This window comes from Penicillium concentricum (genome assembly GCF_028827145.1).
Source record: "Penicillium concentricum strain IBT 3081 chromosome Unknown utg000002l_segment0_segment0, whole genome shotgun sequence".
NCBI lineage: Eukaryota > Fungi > Ascomycota > Eurotiomycetes > Eurotiales > Aspergillaceae > Penicillium > Penicillium concentricum.
The window spans coordinates 438,326-457,101 of record NW_026622755.1 but is presented as its reverse complement, the minus strand read 5'-3'; the positions used below and the strand labels follow the sequence as shown (position 1 = coordinate 457,101).

Here is an 18,776-nt window from a genome sequence, read left to right as displayed (position 1 = left end):
TGAGCTTCAAACATTCGTGATCTCGTCCCACGATAATAAACATAAAGCATTACACCAGAAACCAAAACAAAAAGGTCGTGACATCATAAAGTGGACATGATAAATAGCAGAAGGAGAAACAGGCAGATTCAATCAACGACCAAGTGCACGTAGCCGGTCTTTCAACAGATCCATTTCTTTGTTGTATTCCATCGCAGTGTGCTTTTCACCTAGCTCCCGATCACTATCTTTGAGCATCATGGAACGATAGTGACCATCGCCATCTGGTGCTCCGACAGTCACCCAGACAAACTTCGTTCCGGGGCTATTGGGCTGCGAACGCTCCTGCGTCCCTTGCCAGAATGCTTCATCGGGCATGGAGTCATCAGAGGAGTCGATCGAGGGCGGACGACCCCCAAGTCGCCCGAACTTGATCCAAACTCTGAGGGTATCTTTGATGAAGGCGATTTTCTGAATAAAGGCGTTTGCATCGAGGATATCTCGAATACGGTCTTCAGTCGAATTGATGGAATCTCCGTTCGCAATGCTGAGGAACGTGGCAGCCTCGTCGGAGGCCACAGCCCGAGTGTCAAATCCGGCTGGGTGCATTTTGCCTTTTGCGGAGAAGAATCGAGCGGCGGAGGACGAGAGGTGGTAGAAATCGATCCAGGGGGATGAGCTACGGGTGCGGCCAGGCGAGATCACTAGCTTTGTGTGGTCGGGGAAGTTGAATTGGAAGGCTCCGTCTCCGAAACCCCAGATGCCGACATTACCCAAGCGCTGGTAGAACTTGACAAATTGGGCACTGTTGTGCTCAGGCAGGTCTTCATCCATGATGCCTTCGTCGCCATGTCGACCAAGGGCTCCGATCATGTATTTACCAAATTGATCCACAAGTTTCATCCGCTTGATTTTCTCTGCATCGGCTCGTTCGAACTCGGTTCCTGTGTTGGAGCGAATTCTCATTGCTTTCGATGTCTTCACATCGAAGAGTGATGGCGGGATCAATGCTCGTCGGATGCCACGGCATCCTAGCAAGTCATCGTCACGATTCTCATAGAACTCAACCGAGTTTCCAGTACGAGGAACTAACTGATCAGCCTCGGAGTAGTAGATCGGTTGTTGTTTGCCATCCGCAACGCTACGCGCTTTTCGGCGGATGTGTCTCTCGCCATCTCGAACCACAACACTCGTTGCCGGCTGGCCGTTTTCTCCCTTGAAGACACACCCAACGCTACCATCATCCAGGACATACCCAATACCATAACGGTTGGTGTAATCGACCCATTTGATGACATAGGCATGAGGCTGTTTTCGTGCTCCCCCTCTGCGCCTACTTGGGGCGTGGTTGACCAGGTTGGTCAGCATGAGACGCAAGTCGGTGTTGACTTCGGTCAACGAAGTCCGGGGTAGAAGCTTGCTGGCATCTTCCGTGTGAAATAGAGGACTGAGCCCCAAACTGGAGCGTGCCCTGCCACCGGCTGTCTTGCTGTTAGACCGAGCGATACCATTGGAGTCTGATCGACCAAGTCCATTAGATTCGGCGGAAAACTTAGACTGTGCCAGTGAAGATCGGGCGGACTCTTCGATAGGGCTGTCTCTTCGTCTTTCGCCTCGTCCGACACTAGCGCCGAGATCTGCTCTGGATGTAGACCGTAGAGATGTCTGACGGGTGATCACTTTTCGCTCCTCCGGCTTGGCGGATGGTTGCCGCTCTCTGGTTGAGATTGAAGGCTGCATTAACTCTTGGTCAGCGGCTGCCAATCTGCGAGACTGAGAGCGTGTTTTGCCTACAGTCAAGCCTGAGGGCATGCTTGTGGATTTGGCTAATTGTGGGACAAAATCAATGTCTTTGCTACGCAGCGTCGTTGCTTGGGATGCAGATGCCATCCTTCGTGTGCGGATAGGGCGGTCTGCCAGGCCTCCAATCGGTACGTCCGCAGTGGAAGCGGGTTTTGGCTCGGCTTGTGGGATATCTCGATATGGCCTGGAGGATACAACAGCAGGGTCACTGATCCCAGGTGTCTTTCGGGGAGATATAGGGGGCACTCGAGCTTGCTGACGTAGCGTTGCGGCATGGCTCTGTCCTTCCATCCGGCGCTGCTGAGCAGCGGCAAGGGCGGCATTGGTCCGCGATGCTGCCATGGGATTGGGACGAATGGAAACACTCCGCTGTGACATAGTGCTGCTGTTAAGCATCGACTCCTCACTGCGGATTACCTTTCGAGAACTCTCCAAGAGACACCAGTCTCCTTCGAGGTCATTGGGCCATCGGTAAACATAATCTGGCGACAAGGGTATCACTGGTCGTAAGCCTCTGGAGTCCTCTACATCACACTCAGAGAATGCCGACTTTGAGCAATTTCTCCCCACAGATTTCCGAGCCGTCCCGTCAGGCTTGCGTCCCACACCGCAGAGTGAATAGAAGGCAGCTTTGCAGGAATGATATCGTTGGGCGGGGTCGTCCACCTGGTACACATAGGCGCGGAGCTTCTCGTCTGAGTCCAAGCCGTATCCACTCACCACACAGTCACCTTGAGGTGAGGCGTCCTTGAGCCATAGTGGCTTGTTGAATCGGCATGAGGGGTCCAGTTGACGAGGAATGCAACCATCGTACATGTTGAAGAATGGGTGCTCAACGATGTCGTCTGGGTCTGGTCGCTCCTCGTCCACTAGGTTCAAACAGCGACTGACTAGGTCTTTTGCTTCCTCGGGGATGTAATTGCTGGAGTCTGATTCCTTGGGCCAAACATATGTCAGGTTCTGGACTTTCTTGTAAACCTCATCTTGCGTTTTGGATTGAAATGGTAAGTATCCGGCAAGCATGGCAAATCTAACATGCAGACATTAGTTCAACGACTTCATGGTTATATCGCGGCGTTCTTACAGTATTACACCCACGGACCAAATGTCAACTTTCTGGGTATGGCCACCTTTGCTCTTATCCAACACCTCGGGAGCGATATAGTTGGGTGTGCCACATAGCGTATTCCGTCGTTTGGCATCCTTGTCGGACAAAATCATCGCTGCCAGACCAAAATCTCCAACCTTGATGTTCATGTTGTGATCAAGGAACAAATTTCCCATCTTCAGGTCGCGATGAGCAACGAAACGTTTGTGTAGGTATTTCACCGCTGCGCAAAGCTGAATCATGTACCGGCGCACTTCTGGCAAGCTGAAACAGCGTCGTTTCCGAAACATATCCATCACCGACCCATTTGGACATAACTCCAGGACGACATAGGTGCTGGATTCGAAAGCGAATGCGCGGTAGAACTGGACGATGAAAGGATGGCGCATTTTCGAGTGGATCTGAAGTTCGGTTCGAAACTGCGACAAAAATTTAGGCACTGTCAAACGGTCAGACGCTATCCGGAGGCTCGTCGTACCTTCTCTTCCATCTTTTTCTGGGGCATCGCTGACTTGACGACCTTCATGGCGTACACCCGACCATTGCGAGCCAGCGCGCCCTCATAACAAACAGCAAATCCGCCTTTCCCCAAGAATGCGCCTATTGCGTATCGTTCCCCGCCATCTTCCGGCTCTGAGACTACTGACGGCGGCGGATCGGCGTAGCTTTTGGATGCTGCAAGCTTTTGCTTGCTACTCGGAAGCACAGCATTTTTATCAAACGCTTTGCGATCCATGGCCAGCTTCGGTTTGATCATCTGGTTCGTTGTGCGTGGGGAGAGGGCCTCCATTCTTGGCGGTTCGTCTTTTTATGGCAGGGGAATTAGGATAATGTAGTTGGAGGCGTGTAGCGGATGGGTATCGAGCGTTAAGATCATTAAAAACAGCGACCATGTGATGGTCTGCAAAAGGGTATCAAGTTCCGGCAGTATTGGTATCCCTGCAACGATCAAGTCAAAATTCGCTCCACTGTCGGGAAGCCGAAGCCACTCTCGGTTGAGAACGGAACATAGGGGAGAGACGAGACTTACCGAAATGCAAAGCGCTAAAGAAGCAAAACTGTACAGAGCTCAGAAAACAAACGGCACCTCAATCGAGGGTTGGGCGAGGATGGAAAGTAGAAAGAGTCGGACCATAACAAATTGCTCAAAGCGGTAATCGATAAACACTGGCCGTTGGCCCGTGAGGTCACGTGAGGGGCCATGCCTTCATTGTCTTTGAGCCTTTTGTTCTATACATGAGATACCTCCTACTACATATGTTACGTAGAACTATCTAATGTTGAGATATTTTGACAATAGATGCCCGATTTCGATAGTCTGTTGCCAAGGCTTCACTTTAGTTTCACGTGTTGGCGCGATATATATATTCTACTATTCTTGGGTCTATACTGTTAACACTAAATTCAATTCAAGACAAACATACCATACAATATCAAGGTAATTGATATAAGATGATGAGCGTTCAGTGACTACGTTATTAATAACCTATACTTTCACCGACATACACAAGAGATAATTTTATTCAAGTTTGCGTGTCTCGGTGGAACACTCACGTATAAGCAAGAGTATGGAGTCAGGAAAAAAAAAGAATGGTGCCACCTGTGCACATTACTGTACATTACCACAATACTTCGTCATACCACTAGACCATGGCATCGATTTGATGTCTGCCAGCATTTTGGGATCAAGTCAACTTTGCCTTATTCTACAGCTATTGAAGGCACTTAACCTCGCGAGACTTAAAAGGCATAAACGGGCTTAGTCCCTCCCGCCTGGTATTGATTTAAGCCCTACTGGGATTGTTTGGGGTTGTAGTGTAAACTGTATAACTCACAGCATAACATAGAAGATCCTAGACTGGAAACCCTTTCATGAACCTATTGTATAAAAAGCTTGGGCCAAATCTACATGTCGGGACCAGCCTCGTTAGTCAGCACAGCGACACCCCGGTTCCGATAAACAACACGTCCAACTTCACGCCTCTGTAGCTTCTCAGTCTTGCTCACTCAAATGGCTGAAATGTTTGGCGAGGAATTTTCAATATCTAAGCTTGCGATCCCCGCCGTCAGTGTGCTGATCGCCTTCCTCGCCTACACATCACAGTACTTCTTTCTGCACTTTGAGTCTGTGCCACTCACAACGGATGAAACTTGGAAAATCAATATCTTCGCCTTGTGCATCTGGATATGCTATTACCGAACATGCTTTGTAGATCCCGGCCGACTTCCCAAGGCTGAAGAGCGACCAAAACCCAAAGAGCAAGAAGGTGCCGCACTCGCTGGTCGCCAGCGATGGTGTCGTAGATGCGAAGCTTATAAACCGCCTCGCGCTCACCACTGCAAGACCTGTAAAAGGTGCGATGAGGAATGTCTGATGTGGGGACTTTTGCTGATCTTCTCCCAGATGCATTCCCAAAATGGATCATCATTGCCCCTGGACCTCAAACTGCGTCTCACATTTTACCCTCCCGCATTTCATGCGCTTTCTATTTTATGCGACTGTTGGAATGTCCTATCTGGAAACTCTTCTCTGGCAGCGGGCCTCATTTGTATGGAAGAACAGCCATCTGCCAAGCGTAAGTAACTCGAGTACTTCACCATTGACCTCGCTAATGATGAATAGTATATGGGCCCCACATTGGGACAGCTCATCCACTTGTTTATACTGCTTGTGGTAAATAGCCTTACAACTTTCGGTCTTTTTGTTCTCCTGGTTAGGAGTCTTTGGGCGATTGGATCTAACACAACCACCATTGAAACCTGGGAAATCGAGAGACATGCTACTCTTGTCCGTCGAGCCCGTGTGCTGGGCGGGTATCTTGAGGGTCCTGGAGGAATTCGAGTTCCCATAAAAAAGCAGGAATACCCATACGACATTGGGATTTGGGCTAACATCAAGCAAAGCATGGGCGGAAGCGCGAATGTGAGTATACCTGTTCATGGTCAAAATATTCCAGACACGTAAAGATGCAAGCTAATGTTTCTCTAGGTCATAAGCTGGTTCTGGCCACTGGCTGCAACGCCTGATCGTAGGTCTGGCTGGGAGTTCGAAACCAATGACTTTGAGGGTGAGTGAATGAGTCACTATTCTAGCTTTTCGATTACTGATCAATTTTGTTAGACCCTGGTGTGTCATGGCCACCTCCGGATCCAGATCGAATCCCGCTGCCGGTCAGTGCAAGGCCACCTAGCAATATCAGCATGCCTACGTACGCAACTATTCAGGACGAGATCGATGCCTTCAACCGTCGCAAACAGGAAGACATGAAGCGATTTCAGCAATCTCCAGGCCTACAACGTCGGAAACCATTCCACGATCGGCACAAAATAGACGACTACGCTGAAAATGATAGCGATGAGTCCGAATCTGATTCTGAGGGTGACTTAGACGAGGGCGAAGAGTCATGGCGAAATGCCGAAGGAGAACGACTGCGTGACTTTGGAGTGGATGAGGAAGCAGAGTTCTATGACGAGGAAGACATTCCTCTTGGTGTTCTCATTCAGCGACGGAAGCAGCAATCTGCTAATTGAGCCCTTTCCAACGAATATCATCTATATCACTAGATCTTCTTCGCAATACCCCTCAGTCGCACATATCCCAGCCACTGGCTTCCATCTTCACCACGAGTAACCACGTCCTGGAGCACATCGCAAACCTGCTTTACTGCAGCATCCCGCTTTTCCTCGGGGAGCACCTCCAGGAACTGGGCTCCCATCAGTCTAACCCATCCTTCCAAACCACCCTTAGCGTCAGTGGTGAGTTTTGTCGGGCGGTACTCAAGCTCAACATTTTCAACCTTGAACCCGATCTCTTCCAGAGCATTTCTCATCCAGGTATCAGATGGGAAGAACCAAGGGCTAGTCTCTCTTGCTTGTTCGACGGGGATACCCTGCTGCACCAGTGCATAAACAAGGGCCGTCTTCATCTCGGCAACATTACCATGTCCGCCCATTTCGAACACATATGTGCCACCAGGCTTCAGGCAGCCATGGATTCCGCGAAGTGTCGACATGCGTGTCGACTCATCACGTAAGATCCAGTGGAGGGCTGCGTTGGAGATTCTGTCTAGTTGTTAGAAGTCGTTACATACATCGCGTGCCATGTATTATAATCAAAGACATACACTTTATCCCATGATCCATTCACAATGGAGGTTTCGTTCTCTAGGTACCGACAATCCACAACGCGGAAGCTGGCCTTGGGACTTGCGTAGTCTTTGTTGGCAGACTCGATCATGGATGCAGACGAGTCAATGCCTAAGACGGATTCTATAGCGGGAAGGAAGTTTGCGGTAAATTTTCCATCGCCGCAACCAACATCAAGGACCTTGTCTGTTGGCTTGGGGTCCAGGGAGGTGAGGAGCTTGCCGGTGATTTTCGCGGAGTGCACGAAGGATGCGGAGGCAGAGTATGCCTAGGCTTTGTTAATGATTATATCCACACATCGAGATGAATACATACTTCGGCTGACCAGTGGTCTTTAGGTCCCTCGGTATTGGACGCCATGGTGTATTTGGCCGATGAAAGTATGGAGAAGTGGAGAAATAGTAGTCTTGGCGTTAAATATGAGTGAGAAAGAGAAATGATAGTTAATCAACACGTGAGAATGTTTCAAGGGTTGTGTTCCTTTTGAGATTTTCAATTATTTCCTGGTCGTTGGGAAGTCTGATGGGCTCTCTTATATGTTTTCTCTCTGTAGAGTGGCCAGGTGTTGGAGGTAGTATAACGAGGCCGATATCGGACCGCATATACTCGAAAGTATGCGCCCTGCCAGGGATGCACAGACCTATGGACACTATAGAAGTTCTAGAACCTTTCTCTTCTCGAATAGTTTGATGTTTTAGATTGATGGTGATATCCAAACCCGCGCAGCTTTGTACAGACTGTACGAGTTTCACTAACCTACCCGATTGAGATAAGGTATGTCCATTCCGCATACGTAGAGATGCCTCTAGAATCACAAGTCGGGATAAAAGATATTAAAGCTTGCTCTCCATACATATACTACCCATATCCCTTTCTCTAGATTTTGAAACGATCAAAGTCACATCTATGTGGTATCGCAATGACGTAGCGGGGATACGACAATGACGGAACAATTCCTTTGAGCTCCACTAATTTTCGAACAAAATCCCCCCTGCAAAAATATATTGGGAAGATCTAACAAGGTTGTTTCATACTGAGATAGAGAATTACAGCTCTACTAGCCAATCACAAAACATGTCTTATCAAGGCTATTGCAATTGCGAGAGTATTCGCATCACTCTTCCCCAACAACCCCCGAGCTCAGTTGTTTGCCATTGGTATGAAATCTGCTTGCAACCTGAAATCCCTTATTTCCATAATAGCATACTAAGTGATTTGCAAATACAGCAATTGTTGCAAAAGAGCAGGTGGTGGTCGTGAGTACATTCACTATGGCTGAGGAACAATATACATTTTACTTACAACCATCTTAGCATTCTCTGTTAATTACTTTATTAATGAGGATGAAATGACCGTCGAGGACCCAGATGCGACATTGAAGATCTATGAGGACAAGAAGTCTGCCAGTGGCAATACTGTGAAGGTAAGTGCATAGCTCCTTTATCAATTTTTGAATACTATATCTGAGACCTGAAATAGCGTCATTTCTGTTCCAGCTGTGGCAGGTATGTAAAATGATATAAACCCAGTCATAGCAATAGCTGACACCCATCACAGCCCAGTATTTACCAAGACCCCTAAAGCCCCCGGAAAAGTCTTTCTCAAGGCTGCCTTGTTTGACAGCGTTTCTCCTCCTGCGGCTGAGGTGTTTATCAAAAACCAATACGAGTGGATAACCCTTGATCATACCGGAGAAAAGCTAGAATAATATCAATGCGAAGCTAGAGGGGAATTCATATGTTTTGAGTGGGTATGATACGAGAAAATGTACATACAGAGAAAGAATATATTTTATTATGTATGCATTACAATAGTTTTAGCACATGTAATCCATGTCCTATAATGTACAACATAGCTTCAATTGTATATACCTCGAGCTGCTACAGAGCTAAGCCGTACAGTGAAAATGCGGGGACAAACCCCGTCGATCCGTGGAGAACCTGCTTTGACCCTTCACCCCCCAAGACAACGGTAACAGAGAGTTCCGCCGTAGTCATGCTATTCTCACCTGGCTGAATCATTCATGAAAATATGACAGAAGTCCCCACTCAAACTTCTGGTCCTAGACGACCATCGGGTGTCATTTTGCGGAACATCCGATCGCGCAACGACAACGACTTGAATCACCACGAAGCGCATGAGCTCCAAGAGATCCAAACACACGAGGACAATGAGCTGTACTACTCAACGCCGTCTGCTTCATCCGGCGATGAATATCGCGTTGTAACGCGTCGCACCACATCACGCGCTCTCGCATCGCGTGCCGAGACGCGGCAACGCCGCCAGGCTCGGAAGGGGACTTGGGGGAAACTCACTCAGTTTTGGACGCATAATGTTACTCTAACTGTGCCACATAAGAGCAGTCGAGATTACTTCGGTGCGTGTTCTGCCATTGTGATTGGGACTTGTCGATCTGCATAATACTGACTCTGCGCGCAGCTTTGGAGAGAACGTTCCTCGCGTATATCCGCACCTCTGTCGTTGTCACCCAGCAAGGAGTGCTGATTGCGCAGCTGTTCCGTCTGCAGGCGGCGGAGGCGTTGGCGGATCGTCTTGGATTTCGTAAGGTCGGTACACCCCTCTCGGTCGCGTGTTACTGTGTGGGTATTCTCGTGGCTTTGGTTGGGGCGTATCGATTTTGGAGACAGCAGAATGCTATTGCTAGGGGGAAGATTTATGCTGGAGGCTGGGAATTGAATTCTGTTGGGATATTATTGGGTTGTGTGAGTGGTGCAAATGCTTTTTGGTTTTGGAGATGTAACTGACGCTGGCTAGATCACTCTGACAGTGTTGATTGTGTCCACTGCTATTATGATTGAGGTTGATATGGACGCGTCTATGTTTGTTCGACAAATATTGGGCAGGTGAGTGGTGGCAGTTCATAGATATAAGTTTGTATTAGACCTGTCTTAGCAACTCTAGGCATTATCAGCCTTATAGCTAGGCTAAGTAAATAACTTTAATGATTTACAGCTATGTTGTTCTTGCACACTTCGTAGCAGAGCTATGATTCACTGAGGGCTTTCTACTGGGCCAAATCCGTCTAATCTCACGCTTGGCACGTCCCTCGTATTCAACGTGCAATATATCAAGAGTCCCGTCCCTAGAAGACAGCCATATCTCTTATGCATGCAAAATTACCACAAGCCTTGGAAGTTCCTGCGACACATCACCACTGATCATCCGATTCCGAACAAATATGTCAACCCTCGACGAAGCACTCTCCAAACGACATTGCCTATCAGTCTGGCACGTCTACCACAAAGGCGACGAGCACATCTCAATCACACCATTCCTAAACCCTAAAAAGGAGTTCATATTCAATAAGAGACTCGCAGGAGACTCTAGAACGCAAGACCGAGACAATGAATCCAACAGCTAATTCGTGCACGCCCAAAAATCTTATTCCACGATGTGCCACGTACACTCCGCCGCGGAAAAAAGAATGGACTACCGATCTGCCTAATAGAGTGCGGAGGCTTTTGGCGAAATTGGACAATCCAGTCCGGCGATAATCTGCAAGATGTCATTGATCCTAGAGGCGTGGTGGAATGGGAATGTCGCAGTAACCCAAACAATACAACCCTCAACGATGATCGTGCTTTGAAAGGGTATAAAGTCCGTACGTGGAGGGTGTGGGGGGAGAGTGGGAAAGAGTATCACCGCCAGGTAAATGCGAGAGGAAAGGCGGAAAAGGGAGAATTTGCCGATAGAAAGAAAAAAGGGAAAGCCTTGGATGATGCTCCCGTTGAGATAGAGAATATGGAGAATGTCACTGAAGTTGGGAAGCACGACTTGGAGTATTCACAAACAGGATGCTCCAGCCCTCCTTACTCTGCAGCACCACATACGGCTATTTTACAACCAGCTGTTGCCAAAGAAGCAGTACGTCTCGAATGGAATTCTCCATTTTCGTTGAATCCTCGACGTTATAGGTTCGAATACGCCAACATCGAGTTTTCACACCAAGCTTCGTGTGCCGGAAATTTGGCCAGTTGTGGATTTTCGATTCTGCGGTATCCAAGCTGCTTGATGAAGACCATTCCCCCGCTTGGAACGAGCAAGCTGCAGCTAGTGAATTGCGGAATGTTAGGAAGACTCGATTGTATGAATTGATCATGACGACGGCTATGTGTATGATAATTGGTGAGAGGGAGAAGCGGAATACTCTCCTCTTGCTACTTATAATAGCCGCGGCAGGGGGGGTGCGTTTTAGATTAAGCTGTAAGATTGCGGAATATAATATCTTGCACCTAACCAACATTGTCTATGTGAAAGATACGTATATTCATTCTTGGTGCTTCGTTTCTCATGGGCTACACCAGAGACAATTTGATTTGTGAGAACAAGAAAATATTTTCCAAAGTGAACCAATTGCATGATTCGACTTAGTTCATGAAACTCGTAGGTTATTAAAGTTAAACTAATGCGTATATGTACATGTATGCGATCCTTCCCCTGTTATGATACACTAGGAGACCTTTGGTATTTGGTATGAGAATAGTCATGGTGAGCGTAGTATAGGTTGGTTGTTCGGAAGATCTCGTCAGTAAGAGGCACGAAGTTCCTCTTCAAGAACATGCCATTTCCTAACAACATCTGCGCGTTCGTCGGGAGTCGATGCCTGCATGTCTTCAATACCTTGCGCAATCCGAGACGCCATAATACCAAGCTCCTGGCTCCTGCCTAATGATTTTTGAAGCTTTCTGCGAAGTCCAACCAAAGGATATCCAAACAGTCCCCAAAGACCTAGATGCAGTTGAGTCAGAATTGGATGCGCATGATGAAAGAGCGAGTGTCTGACACATGGCGTGAACATACCTGCTGGTGGTTTGAGGAAAACACCGCCAATTCCTTTCCCGATTCCCTTGACCATCCCTTTCGTTCCTTGGTGCTTGGCACCATATCGAGGCTGTGTGACCAATCCCGTGATACCATAGTAAAAGCCATCTCGAAATTCCTAGATAAAGGTCAAGGATTAGCTCGGACCTTTTGACCGCCAAAGACAGGTGACAGGTGACATACCTTTCCAGCTGCCTCGAGTCCACTCCGGAAGCCGACAACTTTTGGCGTTTCTTTGATCATTTGGTCGTTGTACATCCTCGGCGCATTGTGGAACCCTTTGGACATGCTGAGAGTCAGGTCTGTTGGGAGCCAGAGTATATTTTTCAAAAACTTCTTCGACATTCGACTCCCGTGAGTGCGTATTTCGTAGATTACACCATTCCCTCTGGGTGACTCTAGATAGCTCAACAGCTCCGCTTGATCACGCGGCAAGCGGTTTCTCGGGCCAACGGCGCTAGCCGGTAAATTATGATTCATTTTGTTGTGTCTCGCGTTGTCGGTTTCGTTGTCGTTTGGGTCGAGACTTATCCCATCATCAATAGCAGTACCATCCTCGTTATTATCATCATCGTTATCGTTATTGAACTGGCCAAGTCCTTGACACTCGGCGGGACCATGATACTCAGCACGTTCATGATAATCGGCAGGTTGATGATAATCGGCAGGTTCATGATACTCGGCGGATTCATGATACTGCTCCTCATCACTATCCGTATCTGACTCTTGACTTCTGCGGAATTTCCTCCACGAAAACCTTCTTGAAGAATCAGTCTGGGCACGAGTCTGACCTATCGCACGACCGGCGGTGACGAAATCAGTAACGATGTCATAAGGGACCTCGCCAATCCCGGTCACAAAGTTCGCAATGGCTCCGACTAGCACCTGGGCTCCTGCGCTGACAGGGCCTACGGGATTGCGGTAGGTGTCGTATTCCGATGCTCGGTTTCTGGACAATCGGTTAGTGGTCTGAAACGATCTTGCTCGAGGTCAACCTACAAAGCAACATTCTCTGGTTTGATAGCCCCCATTTCAACCAGTACTGCTGCAGCAAAAGCGCTGAGCCCAATAGAAGTTTGCTTAATATGCCATACAGCAGGACGGGTGGGACATATCGTGCATCGTAACGTCTTCAAGTTGAGATGCCGATGAAAGCTGCGTACCCCATCCCGCACACCGGACTCTTTCTGCATCTTATTTGCGATTTCTTGCGCCTTCTCTTGAGTTGAAGGTTCTAGTGCCGTCTTGATTGCATCGGTCAACTTCTCAACAGTGAGTTGTTTGTGAGGCACAGGCTGCGGCCCGGCCCCAGCCATTGCAACGATTCCTCCCCAGAATTGTTGGTCTCCGAAGAATGGAACGATAATGGTCGGTCGTCCAAGAGAAAGCCCTGCCGCAGTGGTACCCGCACCACCGTGGTGAATCACGCATGACACATGCTGGAATAACCAGTCATGTGGTACGCTGCCGACGATGAGGATATTATCTGGTACATCGACGTCTTCGACTCCGAGGTTTCCCCAGCCTTTTGAAATGATTGCTCGCTGGCCGGCGTTTTCTATCGCCTCGAACACGATTTGAGTTAGTTCTATTTGGTTCTCTACCACAATAGAGCCGAATCCAACGTATATTGGAGTGGGTCCTGCTTTTAGAAAATCTTCTATCTCTTTTGGAGGTTTGTAGTCTGACTTTGTAGGTAGCACGCTGAAGCCGCAAATATCGATGTGATCAGACCAGTCGCGTGGCTTTGGCAACAATGCCGGGGACCTGAAGAAAACCATAGTTAGTTAATTGTTCAAATCCACCAACTTTGGGTCGGCCCATACCACAGATATGAGAACGGGACGCCGAGGCGCTGGGGCAGACTGGGCGCCGTAATTGAATCCAACGGATCAAGTGCGAGGCACCTCTTTCGCCACGAGTTGACGAGATCTCCCAATCCCTCCCAAATCATAATATCCACAACGGTATAGGATACGAGGTTTGCAACTGTTGGCTTGCAATCCTGCTGGTGGAGAACAGCCAAAGGATGCGGAAACGACTGGGTAGGCGACCAGGGCATTCTAGAAAAATTTGCATTAGGGTGTCGCTCGATATTGATGTCTGAGAATGGACTCACGTAAACATCATATGAAGTGGAATTCCCAGCCGCTGTGCGCAATGAATATGGCCCAAGCTGGGCGGGTTAGCGATTATTGCATCAGCAACAAATGGTCTGCGACGATAGTCCACCACCTCACTCCAGGGATCTTCTTTAATTTGATGCAGGTCTGTACCATCGCCTGTTTCAATACATGATCTCCAACAGCCGTATATAATTTCCTTCATTTCGCGCCGGCGTTTCTGGATGGCTCCACTGCGAATCGTGCTGAATGCGGGGAGTAGGGAGGGATTTTGGACCATGAAAGCCATCAGTTCCTCTGGGTCACCACCGATGTTGAAGAACTCCAAGCCGCCGTCAAGTACAAACTCCCGGAAAACGAGGTGGGTTGCTAGTCGTACGCGGTGTCCATATGCCTTCAACTCTTTTCCTAGCGCAACGAACGGTTGGATATCACCCCGAGACCCGATCACTTGAATGACGATGTTCAGCTTCAGTGGGAAGTCTTTGCCTTCATCTGGTGGTATTGCTTCTGGTGTCGGTTGTCCCTCCAGAGCCTCCAGGTCTGGTGGCTTTGTTGACGTTTGGATGCGATTCAATAGCCCTGCGAGTTGTGGCATATGCTCGTTGATCTTTATATCAAGGCGGCCATCACCTACAAAAGATCCACCGTTAGTTGTAGTTTGTAGTAACACTGTATTTTATCACGAACTCAGGATTTTAACCCCGCCGTTTCGTTCTCCATGGTGCTTCCGCTCGCGGTGCGGGGAGAGCGACATAGGAACTTCCGCAGGCCAGTCCCCCGATTGTATTGACCCACGGCGGCTGGACCTGCGCCTCGTAATATGTGGTGCCGAGTCCCTCCTCTCGCGATGCGTGGGAATCGACATAGGGATGGCCTCAGGCCAGTCCTCCGATTGTATTGACCCACGGCGGCTAGACCTGCGCCTCATACTCTGTGGTGCCGAGTCCGAGTCCATTCTTCGCGGGAGATCGGCCTGGTGTGGCCTAGAAGCAAGTCAAGATTGGCAGGAGCGAGATCAGCGTATGTTTCACCAAATGATAGTAACAATGAGTATGTGTATTAGAATTGACCATATGTTGGCGGGGTTAGAGATCATTAAAAAGAACATGATCAGCTTTACTCGATGATGTCAGAAGGGTCCCACGGCAGTCTATTACCGCCAGTGCACCAGTTTGGATTCTGCTTGCAGTATAATTTTATACATCCATCTGAATACATAATATCGCATTAGGACCAATTAAAGGCTAGCGGTGAGTGAAGCGGTCAGTGTTTATGTTGAATGTGGTAATCGACTGCCGTAGTTCCCGTTCCAAGGCTTCCCGGATCTTCGTGGGTCTCGGGATCAGCGCCGATTTACCTCGGGAGGCTCTTTGAGGATTTTTCATTGGCTCACGTCCTAGTGGATACTCACCTACCGAGGTAGAAAACCATTGCCTACTTCGTATTGAAATTCATTTCTAGACATTATGTAGCTATTTCTTGCATAATTCAAGTGCTTCGTCTGCAGTAATGCGATTAGATGGTAGCAATCGCATTAACCCTTGCGACTTGCAATAGAGGTTGAAGCTTTCGTTCGTGCACATCTTCTGCAATTTGCGTTCAAACTTCGAAGATTCGTAGTCTTTGGGCGTAATTAACAAAAGCCTTTATAGTGGATCCAATTGCTTACCTTCTTTTAGCTCTATATCACGGGTAAGTTCAGTCTACATTGCTTTCTACTGAGACTCCCATTCGGCTGGTAGTCTCTCCACAAAATCAATCATTTGGGAAATAAGAGATTCGTCTCCGCTAAAATACGAAAATGGGTAGTTCGTGAATAAGAAAGCGTAAACCTAGAATTCACGCCTCTATGAGTATGTAAGATCTAAAAGGAATGAGAGAAAATGGGTATATTGACGTACTATGCAACCTGCACGCCATAAATCGAGGCGATAATCAAAGTGGGCCTAGAACATCGTCTTAGGAACTCGCAAATTACTTGGCTGAGCTAACTTTTTAGCCTCCTCGCCTCTGAGAAACCTCTCTCCCATATCCATAAGCCGAATATCTTCCTCGTCCTCGTCTATCCACTAAACCCATTCCGCTGCCTTAACTAGCTGGGTCGGCAATCCGTTGTCTAAAGGCGTGCTATTAATACGGACTAGTAGATCGATTTTTGGAGGTCTAAGAACATCTAGAAACGTTTTCTCGGGTGATTTCAACACGTTATTAGAAGTAAATGCGATGTTCCGGCCGCTAATATCTATATGTTTAAGAGTTAGCACTTAGGCACAATTGCGCTAGACTTCTAGGTTGCAAAATCCGCATAGGAAACAATGCTCTTACCGCCATAGCATATGCTAAAATACTATAAATAAACTCGATGGCTTTTAGGAGCTGCGTAGACATTCGGAGTATATATTCTGGCTCGAGCTTATTATTATCCTCAAGATAATCTCTAAGGACCATATCAACTGTAGGGCTAAGTAATTCAAATACAAGACATTGGTGGACTCCGTTAGGGCCATCGTGAGTAAAGTCATCGAGTAGTTCAATGATGTATTTTGAAGAAATATTTCCACTAGAATGCTCTCAAAGAAGCCTTATGTTTTGTAGCTCGCGCGATTATGACGAATCTGCGGTCACGATCTTCAACGAGACCTATTTATTTTCTCTGGCATCATATTAGCCGTGGCGGGCAAAATTTGGGTCACTTTATGAGCTGACTTCTTGTCGTTGGCAAGCCACATAGTCGAAAATCCTCCAGATCCTAACTTATGATGAATTTCGTAGCGACCACTCTTAAAGGTATCTCCGAGGGTCACTGGATGATATCCCCCGGGTTTGTATTTATATAATTTCTCCTGGGTATAGAGAAGATTATTCTGGCAGAACAAAGATAAATCTATGTTCGAATGTACGACGAATGAGAGTGGCTTGGAGGGGGAGAGGAGAACCGTCACGGTTTGAAAAGTCATGTGCTACAAATAACCCTTTCCTCGGACGAGCTTTGATGACTTATCTGACAAGCTATAGCCTTGGAGAGCCCCCGAGGTGCCCTCCCGGGGTTCCCGTGCAATGTTGACAAACCCAGGGCTATAGTACACCTTCCGGGATATAGCGGCACATCAGACTTTGGACGGGCATTTCTGGTCAATCCTCTCGAATAGCTGGCTTTAGCCTTGAGCTTTCTAATCCAGCCGGAACATTTTGAAGGCAGATTCTTCCAACAGAAAATAAGATCGTCCAAGCACTACAGTGATCGAATTTCAAATATGAGCCAGGTCTGGCCCACCTAGTGGATAGTAACCGAAGGAATTGTGGATTGGATAGAACTGGTCCATATTCTAGATCTAACTTGCGGTCATTCATTCAGCCACCTTAATACAAACTTTGCCAATGTGTGATCCCGACATAACATATTCATAAGCCTTCACAACATCCTCCCGAGTGAAAGAGAACTCCTTCTCAACAGGTAAACGCAGTCCTTTGCGAGCGACAAATCGGACGAGATCTTGAAGGAGCTGAGTGGAACCAACAGTGATACCCCGAATAATGGCGCCCTTGGCAAGAGCCATACCTGCAACGTCAGGCATCTCTGATTGGTCCGCTTGTGAGAGGAAGCCGATCACAGACACGTTTCCACCCATCTTGATCGAGTTGATGCTCTCTGCGATAGTTCCAGAGCCACCATTTTCAAGAACAAAGTCCACACCTTCTCCTTTAGTGAGCCTCATGGCCTCCTTGGACCATTCTGGGTGCCTCTTATAGTTGATACCATAATCAGCCCCAAACTTAGACTTGACCAATTCAAGCTTCTCGTCACTAGATGAGGTGACGATTGTAGTAGCGCCAGCAGCCTTGGCCAAAATTAATCCAGTGATTGCAACACCTCCAGTCCCTGTATATGGGGTTAGTAAAGGGACGTATATTGGTGGATGATAACCCATACCTTGACAGAGTACAATTTGACCCGGCTTCAGAGGGACAGCGCCATAAAGGGCATTCCAAGCAGTTACACCGGTACAGACCAAAGTTGACCACTCCGAGAAGCTTTGAGGAGATTCCTTTGGAACTTTGACAGCAGCGGATGCCGGAAGAGAAAAGTATTCACGAAGAACACCATCAACAGGGCCTCCCTGGCCATTCAGCCAATCCGACTGCTGACCGAAGAGGTTGGTCGGGTCAAATGTTCCCACAACATGATCTCCCACAGCAAATTTGCTGACGCCTTCACCGACCTTGACCACAACACCGGCAGCATCCGAGCATGGGACAACATTGTCCTTCACGGGAAATGGGTACAACGATGTAGCCACCCCAATATCCCGGTAGTTCAAGGAGACGCTGTGAACTTTGATCAAAATTTCATGTTTCGAAGGCTCGGGAATAGCCTCCTTGAAAGCCTTCAGGTTTTGGACTGAAGTTCGCTCCCCTTCGATGCGAATCACAGTCTGCGACATGTCGAAGAAACGATTGTGTTGTAGAGTGGGATACGGTGAATTGAGTTGAGAGTTGGTAGTTAGAATTTAGTTCAGATACTGGGCTAGCTGCTGGTTTTTATAACTTTGCTGGATACTTCTACGCGATGTGTAATCCAACTGCCAAAAAATTGGTTCATCATAGACATCAAGAAGTGAGGTTAGTGGATTTATTAAAGCGGGTCTTTTCTCCATGTCGGTGGATACCAAACTCTACTCTCCAACATAATCTCCAACGAATCTCCACAATGCTTAACCACTGAAAGTGTCCGAGGATTATCTCGGGGAAAATTCTCCGACTCTATTTCTAAG

At 47.9% G+C, this 18,776-nt stretch overlaps 8 protein-coding genes across 8 annotated transcripts; 4 read left to right on the top strand and 4 right to left on the bottom strand.

Annotated features, from left to right (window-relative positions):
* Nucleotides 1-132: 132 nt before the first annotated feature.
* Nucleotides 133-3,680, bottom strand: N7517_003738 (CDC5/polo family serine/threonine-protein kinase; the record flags this gene model as incomplete). The annotated part of the gene is made up of 3 exons (XM_056721468.1): nucleotides 133-2,812; nucleotides 2,867-3,309; nucleotides 3,369-3,680. 3 exons carry the CDS (start codon nucleotides 3,678-3,680, stop codon nucleotides 133-135), a joined length of 3,435 nt encoding a protein of 1,144 aa, XP_056577718.1.
* Nucleotides 3,681-4,901: 1,221 nt separating this feature from the next.
* Nucleotides 4,902-6,421, top strand: pfa4 (putative palmitoyltransferase with autoacylation activity Pfa4; the record flags this gene model as incomplete). The annotated part of the gene is made up of 5 exons (XM_056721467.1): nucleotides 4,902-5,245; nucleotides 5,295-5,466; nucleotides 5,514-5,813; nucleotides 5,880-5,958; nucleotides 6,012-6,421. 5 exons carry the CDS (start codon nucleotides 4,902-4,904, stop codon nucleotides 6,419-6,421), a joined length of 1,305 nt encoding a protein of 434 aa, XP_056577717.1.
* Nucleotides 6,422-6,450: 29 nt separating this feature from the next.
* Nucleotides 6,451-7,396, bottom strand: N7517_003736 (class I SAM-dependent methyltransferase; the record flags this gene model as incomplete). The annotated part of the gene is made up of 3 exons (XM_056721466.1): nucleotides 6,451-6,952; nucleotides 7,015-7,304; nucleotides 7,352-7,396. The coding sequence occupies 3 exons, from the start codon at nucleotides 7,394-7,396 to the stop codon at nucleotides 6,451-6,453; spliced, it is 837 nt and encodes a 278-aa protein (XP_056577716.1).
* A 714-nt stretch (nucleotides 7,397-8,110) lies between these two features.
* On the top strand, nucleotides 8,111-8,744 carry N7517_003735 (GFA family protein; the record flags this gene model as incomplete). Its single annotated transcript, XM_056721465.1, has 5 exons — nucleotides 8,111-8,193; nucleotides 8,264-8,292; nucleotides 8,350-8,459; nucleotides 8,516-8,541; nucleotides 8,594-8,744. 5 exons carry the CDS (start codon nucleotides 8,111-8,113, stop codon nucleotides 8,742-8,744), a joined length of 399 nt encoding a protein of 132 aa, XP_056577715.1.
* A 323-nt stretch (nucleotides 8,745-9,067) lies between these two features.
* N7517_003734 (DUF202 domain-containing protein) lies at nucleotides 9,068-10,046 on the top strand (the record flags this gene model as incomplete). Its single annotated transcript, XM_056721464.1, has 4 exons — nucleotides 9,068-9,413; nucleotides 9,476-9,759; nucleotides 9,812-9,900; nucleotides 10,010-10,046. 4 exons carry the CDS (start codon nucleotides 9,068-9,070, stop codon nucleotides 10,044-10,046), a joined length of 756 nt encoding a protein of 251 aa, XP_056577714.1.
* A 402-nt stretch (nucleotides 10,047-10,448) lies between these two features.
* Nucleotides 10,449-11,241, top strand: N7517_003733 (uncharacterized protein; the record flags this gene model as incomplete). The annotated part of the gene is made up of 3 exons (XM_056721463.1): nucleotides 10,449-10,457; nucleotides 10,508-10,921; nucleotides 10,972-11,241. Coding segments are annotated over 3 exons (693 nt in total), but the record flags the coding sequence as incomplete, so codon positions are not given.
* Nucleotides 11,242-11,582: 341 nt separating this feature from the next.
* N7517_003732 (putative UDP-glucose,sterol transferase) lies at nucleotides 11,583-14,959 on the bottom strand (the record flags this gene model as incomplete). The annotated part of the gene is made up of 7 exons (XM_056721462.1): nucleotides 11,583-11,785; nucleotides 11,858-11,996; nucleotides 12,062-12,827; nucleotides 12,878-13,645; nucleotides 13,705-13,941; nucleotides 13,998-14,634; nucleotides 14,692-14,959. 7 exons carry the CDS (start codon nucleotides 14,957-14,959, stop codon nucleotides 11,583-11,585), a joined length of 3,018 nt encoding a protein of 1,005 aa, XP_056577712.1.
* A 2,392-nt stretch (nucleotides 14,960-17,351) lies between these two features.
* Nucleotides 17,352-18,446, bottom strand: N7517_003731 (zinc-dependent alcohol dehydrogenase family protein; the record flags this gene model as incomplete). Its single annotated transcript, XM_056721461.1, has 2 exons — nucleotides 17,352-17,884; nucleotides 17,936-18,446. 2 exons carry the CDS (start codon nucleotides 18,444-18,446, stop codon nucleotides 17,352-17,354), a joined length of 1,044 nt encoding a protein of 347 aa, XP_056577711.1.
* Between the last annotated feature and the right edge of the window lie 330 nt (nucleotides 18,447-18,776).